The sequence below is a fragment of the Nicotiana tabacum genome, chromosome 20 (assembly GCF_000715075.1).
Source record: "Nicotiana tabacum cultivar K326 chromosome 20, ASM71507v2, whole genome shotgun sequence".
In the NCBI taxonomy this organism is placed as follows: domain Eukaryota; kingdom Viridiplantae; phylum Streptophyta; class Magnoliopsida; order Solanales; family Solanaceae; genus Nicotiana; species Nicotiana tabacum.
In genome coordinates, this window is record NC_134099.1 from 117,684,483 (window position 1) to 117,692,875 (window position 8,393).

General features: G+C 38.7%; 1 protein-coding gene across 1 annotated transcript; it reads right to left on the minus strand.

Annotated features, from left to right (window-relative positions):
- Window positions 1–4,660: 4,660 nt before the first annotated feature.
- LOC142174509 (uncharacterized) lies at window positions 4,661–7,306 on the minus strand. The gene is made up of 5 exons (XM_075240315.1): window positions 6,857–7,306; window positions 6,604–6,775; window positions 6,387–6,499; window positions 5,937–6,155; window positions 4,661–5,122 (listed from the first exon to the last, which is right to left on the minus strand). Exons 1-5 carry the CDS (start codon window positions 7,304–7,306, stop codon window positions 4,661–4,663), a joined length of 1,416 nt encoding a protein of 471 aa, XP_075096416.1.
- Window positions 7,307–8,393: the final 1,087 nt, after the last annotated feature.

Consider the following 8,393-nt stretch of genomic DNA (forward strand, 5'->3'; position numbering starts at 1 on the left):
AATATGTAAGGCACATAAATAAGTACATAACAAACATGGAAGAAATATAGAGTAAATAACTCAACCTATAAGTCTGGGTAACTCTGTAAATCATGAAATAATTATAGTGTCATGCATATGCATATGAATGTCATGTCGTGCATAGGTACATGTTTCATAACATCATAACTCCTCTGAGGGCATCCCGTCATATCATTTCGGTCACTGTGGGCAAAATCATCAACGTATACCAGTTAATCAGGTGGTGGTACGTATAACGCCGTAACCTTTTCCCATATCCCATATAAATATAATATACATATATACGCTTATATAACACCATCTAGTCATGGGTCAATGTACATGTATAAATGCATGAAATGCATAAAAATATGTTAATAAGATTTTCTTGGAATGCCAAAAAAATCATATGCCTTTCGGATGAACTTTATCAAATACGTGTTTTTCTAAGACCCATGAACAGAAGATATAATAATAATCCACATGGGAAATCATGAATATAGACACCCCCTAGTATTTTTATGAATAGTGTCATTTATGAAAGTCGTGTATTTTGCTCGTTTCATTTGTATTATTTGGATCATGCCAAAAAAAAGGAAGGATAGCCTTAATATACTAGAGTAGGGGAAAATTCGTATGATATTCTTGGAAAAGGTTGCACCATACTCCCTTAGAATCAAAACATTTTGCATTGCTAAAGCTTTAACCATTCTCGTTGGATTAGTTGAAGAATCACGTTACTAGAATTTGGTTTGTATTGAAAATCTGATTTGTATTAAAATGTTACTAAGAAGTCATGTTATTAAGAAGTAACATTACTTAGGAGTCAAGTTTGTAAGAAGTCATACTACTACGTTACTAGAATTTTATAAGAATCTTATTTGCACTCAAAATGTTAGAAGGCAAATGAGGTTGCCACATATACAAAAATGACTCTTAATCATGAATTATAACTAAGAGTCATATGGTTGGTGTATTAGTTTGCTGCCACTTGCTATTTTGATTTTATCAATCAGTGAATTAATTTAATTAGGTAATATCCCGCTATCTGGTAATTAAACAATTACTCGCATAATTAAAAATAATCTCAAATTACTTAAAATTCTACTTATTTTTAATACACTTTATACATTCTACTATCTTGGTCATATAGTACCTCATATGGTACTAGTCCACAAATACCGAGTATTAACACTCGGCCCATCTTTTATCCCGACATGCCAAACTTGGACGAAAATTTATTTTCTTTGACTTACTTCCCCTCTCGCCTTCACGAATTTACTCATTACTTGTTGGAAATAGCATAATGCCTATAATCTCAAAATAATCTCATTTTCAAACTTACGTCGATTAACTTACAACGAAATTTTAACATACGAAAATGCGGGATGTAATAGTAGAAATCAATGATTCTAACTCTCAAGTAGTTCTCCACGAGCTATTCTTACCTCCGGTTGCAAAAAGTCCTTCAAAGTGGCATTTTTGGGTCTATTTATATGTTTAGGACAAGACCTAAACGTGTAGGTCAAATCCTAGTCAAGTCGGGAAACAATTTAAATCTTCAAAACTCATACTAGACCTGGCCCCAGGCCTGGCATCGCCAGCCTCAGCCTGGCCTTTGGCTGGCCTCGCTATGCTAAAGCTTGGTTGAGCTGGCTTTTGCCTAGCCTCTATTTTTCACTGTTCTCGAGCGCACTTTCAATGTTTAAGTATCCCTTTTGCTCTACTTTCATCTCCAATTCACCTACACATAAAATAGACTCTATTACATGCAAATAAAGTGTAATTTATCATTAATGCATGTAAAATGCACAACACATAATGTGTTAAACCATGAATTATAGCCACACATCAATACCCCACACTTAAACATTTCTCGTCCTTGAGCAATCAAACTACACTCATGGACACAACCTATAAAAAATTCCCTTAACTCAGTATACCAAGAATCTTTAAAATAGTTTAAGCACAAAGGTGTGATATCCTCACCTCAAGAATTGACTCACAAATACCAAGCCTTATTCGCAATTCACTTACTTACTCTCTCTCTCTCTCTCTCTCTCACTATATATATATTCACCCTTTTTTTTAAATCCAAATGGCTTTTATTAACATTTGTTTTTCTTTCAAACGGTGCACCTTTCTCCTTATTTCACTTGTTCCACTCAAAAGCCAACCCACCACCCCACACTTTGATTTTTTCATAATTCATCATCATTCAAGTGCTCATGAGAGGTGACAAGGTTCAAATATATAGTTGATTCAAACAAAGGGGTACGGCTTGTAATGTGGTTACCAAAGAAACAGGATTATAGGCTCAAAGGGGTTAACTACGATATATAACATTTAGGTGGGTACTCTATACATATCTGGCTTAACAAAGAACTTCCAATATCACTTCTCAGACTGAACAAGACTACTATTTCGCTTTGCACACACACGGGGCAAGTTCTAGACATCAAATGCAATGCATAGAATACATATAAACCTCACACAGACATGGCACATAACTCATTCAGGATTGATTTTTTATCATGACACTCCAGTCAAAGCAGTTAAGAAAATTTAAGAATCCACGATTTAAGGTATTTATCCTAGAGTCAACAATTGAGCCTAAGCGTTACAACCAGAGTACTGACTATTCTCAAAGCATCACAAAGCTTAGAGATATTGCTGCGATTAAGTGCATAGCCACATGATTTCTACTCCTAAAAATTAAAACTACCTACACTCGGTTCAACTAAAACCCCTTGGAAAAGAACCGCGGCCCAAAGAAAAACCAAGGAAAAATTACTACACTACTTTAAAAAAAACTTTTTGGTATTCTCTTTAGACTTACTTCCCTCAAAAAAACTGTCTAGGAGATCCATCATCGGGAAAAGTCCAACAATTTTATGTTTTTTATAATAATTTCTGCCTAAAACAACTAACCAAAAAAAATTCTAAAAATAAAAATAACTTCTTAAAACAATTAACTAACACAATTATCTAACGCAAATGACACGTACTACAACAACAAAAACATCTAACAACTACTAATATCTACAAGTTCTCACCCCACACTTAAATTATGCATTGTCCTTAGTGCATGCACAATCTGACAAAACAAGAAATAAAAAGAGCAGGGTGCAAGAAAACTCCCTGATCAAATAGCGTCTTCATCCTCTGATGCTTTCCACTCTTCATGTTCATCCTCCTCATCATCATCATCATCTCCCTCACCATCTAATAGTTGTGGCTCAGCCTCAGATTGCTCCAGTGTGTTGACATCCTCATCAGCGGGGAGTCAGTATCCATCTCCTACACCAACCAGCTGCTGGGCATGAGCATTGAGCGGGTATCGCTGCTCCAATTCAGTCCTCTCCTCATATGCGGCCGGTGACCCTCTATTCGCAGTTGTAAATCCATCATCTTGTAGAGATGGGCAATAAAACTATCATCACGCGCATTGCGCTCATCATCTTGATTTTCGGCCCACTTTTAGTCTTTTCTCCTTAAATTTCAACTACACGAAACGCCCCTGACCATCTTGACTTTAATTTACCCGAAAACAACCTCAGTCTTGAATTGTATAGCAATACCCTATCTCCGGGTTTAAAACACCGCTCAATAATATTTTTATCATGTATCATCTTCATTCTCTCCTTGTATAATCTTGTGCTCTCAAAAGCGTGATATCGAAACTCATCAAGCTCATGCAACTCCATGATCTACTTGTTCCCGCAGCTTCAATATCGAGATTCAACTACTTCAACGCCCACAAAGCTCTATGCTCCAACTCCACCAGTAAGTGACACACCTTCCCAAACACCAACTTGTATGGATACATGCCGATTGGAGTTTTGAAAGCGGTTCGATAAGCCTAGAGTGCATTATCTAACTTTCTCGCCCAATCTGTTCTAGTAGCATTCACAGTCTTAGTCAACACACTCTTTATATCTCTATTCAAAACATCCACTTGCCCGCTCATTTTTGGATGATATTGGGTGGCAACCTTGTGGCGTACATCATACTTCTCTAACAACTTCGCAAAGGCTCGATTACATAAGTGAGTGCCTTCGTCACTGATTATTGCCCTTGGAGTGCCAAGTCGGGTGAATACGTTCTTTCTCAAAAAACTAATTACCCCCTTTGCATCATTTGTAGGGAGCGTTGTAGCCTCTACCCATTTAGACACATATTCCATGGCGACGAGTATGTACTTGTTTCTATATGAGCTGACGAAAGTCCTCATACATCAAACACTTCTACCTCCTGAATTTCCCCATACATCAAACACTTCTACCTCCTGAATTGGGTTCATAGGCTTCTCATGTTGGCGGGAAATATTCCCGGTTCGTTGGCATTCATCACAACCCTTTATCCATAAATGTGCATCTTTGAACAATGTTGGCCAGTAGAAGCCCAACTCCAAGACTTTCGTAGTAGTCCTTACTCCCCCGAAATGCCCATCATATGGTGACGCATGACGTGCCTACAAAATAGAAAACTAGTCTATCTCGGGGATACATTTCGGGATTATGTTATCAACACAAATCCTGAACAGATAAGGCTTATCCCAATAATACATGTGACAATCACGAAAGAACTTTTTCTTTTGGATAGAGGAAAGGTCATAAGAAACATTACCGCTCGCCAGGTAGTTTGCAATATCTGCATACTATGGCACTTCCTCAAGGCTCATGGCTAATAGTTGTTCATATAGGAAAGTTTCTAGAATCTCTTCTACCTCAACCTTCTTCTCAGATCCTTCCAGCCTAGACAAGTGATCAGCTACTTGGTTATTCGTTCCCGTTTTGTCGTGGATTTCCAAGTCAAATTCTTGCAGAAGTAGCACACATCGATTCAAGCATGGTTTTGACTCTTTCTTCTCAATTAAGTACCTGAGAGTAGCATGGTCAGTAGAAACAATTACCTTCGAGCCTATCAGGTATGACCTGAATTTGTCGAATGCGAACACCACTACTAGCATCTCCTTCTCGTTCATTGTGTAATTTAGCTGGGCACTACTCAGAGTTCTACTTGCGTAGTATATTGGATGCATGACTTTGTCTTTTCGCTGCCCAAGAACTACTCCCACAGCATAGTCACTCGTATCACACATCAGCTCAAATGCTTGCTCCTAGTTAGGGGAAACTATGATAGGTGATGTTACCAGTCTCTTCTTCAAATGCTACCCTGCAGTCATCAAAAAACATAAAAGGGTGATCTTTTTCAAGCAATTTAAACAAGGGGTTAGCAATTTTGGAATAATCTTTTATAAATCTTCTATAGAAATTGGCATGCCCAAGGAAACTTCTAATTGCTTTGACGGAAGTGGGTGGTGGAAGCTTTTCTATCACATCAACCTTTGCACGATCTACCTCAATGCCTTTACTCGACACTAGGTGCCCCAACACTATACCTTCTTGTACCATAAAATGGCACTTTTCCCAGTTAAGTACCAAAATTCGTCTCGATACACTTCTTCAATACTCTTCTCAAGTTCATAAGGCAATCATCGAATGAGTTCCCCACCACTGAGAAGTCATCCATGAAAACCTCCATTATTTCCTCTACCATATCCGTGAAGATGGCCATTATGCACCTTTGGAATGTGGCAGGAACATTTCATAGGCCAAATGGCATTCTCAAAAAAGCATAGATTCCATAAAGGCAGATGAACGATGTTTTCCCTCTATCCTACAGGGCAATAGAGATCTGATTATACCCTGAGTACCTATCTAGAAAGAAGAAATGGGACCTCCCTGCCAATCGATCCAGCATTTGAACAATGAATGGCAGAGGTAAATGATCTTTCTGGGTAGCCAAGTTTAACTTCCTATAATGCATACATATTCGCCAACCTGTGATTATTCGTGTAGAGATCAATTCGTTATTCTCATTTTTCACTATCGCCATACCTCTCTTTTTTGCACACACTGAACTGGGCTGACCCAATTGCTGTTAGAGATGGGGAATATGATTCCTGCATCTAACCACTTAATCACTTCTTTCTTCACCACTTCTTTCATGTTAGGGTTCAGCCTTCTGTGATGTTCTCTAGAAGGTTTGTGCCCATCTTCCAGCAAAATCTTATGCATATAGAAGGCCGGGCTGATACCCTTAATGTCTGCAATGGTCCAACCAATTGCAGTCTTGCACTCCGTCAGTACCTGCAAAAACTATTCTGCCTGCACATCTAACAAACTAGATGAGATAATAATAGGTAAAGTTGAGTTAGGTCCTAAGAAGGTATACCTGAGATGAGGTAGTAGTGGCTTCAGTTCCAACTTTGGCGGCTCTTCTATTGATGGCTTAGCTGGAGGAGTTTTTCTTTTCTCTAAGTGTAAAGGCTCAAATTCGAGCTCCCTTTTCTAAAAATCTTATCATTCAAGAGCAAGTACCCACTCTGCCAAGTCTTCTACATTGGCTTCATCTAAGTTCATGAGACAGGCTGCTAGAGGGTCTTTAATGTTCAATGTCTCATCTTCCTCCTCCAAAATTATATCCACAACATCTATTAAAGAGCAATTACCAAATTCACTTGGTCCCGCATAGATTTCTACACATTGATTGTTATTTCTTCATCATTTAATCTCATTTTGAGCTCTCCAGTTGCACAGTCAATTAGAGCTATCCCAGTTGCCAAGAATGGTCTTCCCAAAATTATGGGAATTTTCTCGTCAACCCGACAATCAAGAATGACAAAATCTGCTAGGAACACAAACTTCCCAACCTGTACTAATACATCATCAAGAATACCAGAGGGCCTCTTTATTGTCCGGTCAGCCAGCTGTAGTAACATGGACGTGGGTCTAGCTCTTCCAATGCCCAACCTTTTGTAGATAGCTAGGGGCATCAAGTTTATGCTTACCCCTAAGTCATATAGTGCCTTAGCAAACGCATAGTTGCCTATTGTGCATGGGATTGTGAAACTCCCTGGGTCAGATAGCTTCTCAACTATGGGTCTCGTCACAATAGCACTACATGTCTGAGTCAGTGTAACCTTGGTCAAGTATTGAAAGTCGAACTTACGAGACATCATGTCCTTCATCATTTTTGCATAACCAGGCATTTCCTTTAAAGCGTCAATTAATGGAATATTTACCTGAATTTGCTTCAACATCTCCAAGAATTTCTCGTACTGCTCATCTTTTTGATATTTGGTCAATCTCTGTGGGAATGGTGTTGGAGGTAACTTCTTTCCTGTGATTTGATTTTTTTCTTGTTCAGGCACTGCTTCTACTGTCGTTTCCTGTGCTACATAAGTTTCCCTTGCAACCTCTTTTTCTTTGTTGGTGTTCTCTTGTGCATTTTGTACCATCCCCTCAATTAACCCTGTTGAATCATCTATCTCAATGGGTATTGGCACCAGTGTTTTAGTAGTTTGGCTTTCACGAGAAATTTCTTACTCCAGATCTAGGTCCCTACCATTTTATAGACTCACTGCCATAAGCTGTTTCGGGCCCTGCTCCTTTTGATTAATTTTTGTGTCTACAGGTATCATCCCTTGGGGACAATTATTTAAAGCCATCAAAATCTGTCCTAATTGAATCTCAATATTGTTTATCGCTGATTCATATGAGTCTACTCTTTTAGTTATTTTTCCAGTGGACCCAATCAATTGTTACATCATCCCCTTAAGTTTAGCAAACCCATCATTGTGTCTCACAATATGTTGTTGTTAAGGTTGTTGATAAGCCTATTGCTGATTTTGTTGGTTGTAAGCCTATTGCCTTTGGTAAGGCACCACTTAACCTTGTGGTCGCATAGCCCCAAGATTGTTGTTGTTGTTGTACTACTGCTAAGCTGGTCTATATTATTGATTCTGATGACCCCAATTCTGACCACCTTGCTTCTGTCCCCCACATGTGGCCACATAGTTCATATTTTCCTGATATTGCTGGTTGTCACCATCTGCACTCCACGAGCAAACATATGGTTGATTAATGCATGATCTACATAAGCCCCCATTAGTTGCATCAACTATGTGTACATGCTGCTTCTAGACTGATTCATTAATCTTTTTGGTGAGGATACTCACTTGTCACTAGAGTGGCCATATTTTCAGATATAAGGTTTGTTGGGTCTAAAGCCACTGAGTGAACTACAGGAGTGATTGGAGAGTCTCTTGTCATCCATCTTGAGTTTTGGGCCATCTTGTCAAGTAGGATCTTTCTTACTCTGAATGTTTGGCTCAAAAATGCTCCACCTGCTGAAACATCAACATTGGCCTTCAAGCTATCTGCCAATCCAATGTAAAACCTCTACCCCAACATCTACTCCGGAATTCCATGATGTGGACACTTAACCAGCATACCCTTTAACCTCTCCCACATTTCTTGTAATGTCTTTGTTGGTTTCTGTCTGAAGCTCAATATCTGATCAATTTGTTGGGCAGTCTTATTGGG

Coding starts and splice junctions, on each gene's coding strand:
- LOC142174509 (XM_075240315.1), bottom strand. CDS start 7,306: ATGGTACAAAATGCACAAGAGAACACCAACAAAGAAAAAGAGGTTGCA. Junction 6,500..6,603: donor TGGGATAGCTCTAATTGACT/GTGCAACTGGAG, acceptor GCTCTTTAATAG/ATGTTGTGGATATAATTTTG. Junction 6,156..6,386: donor TAGAAGACTTGGCAGAGTGG/GTACTTGCTCTT, acceptor TAGTTTTTGCAG/GTACTGACGGAGTGCAAGAC.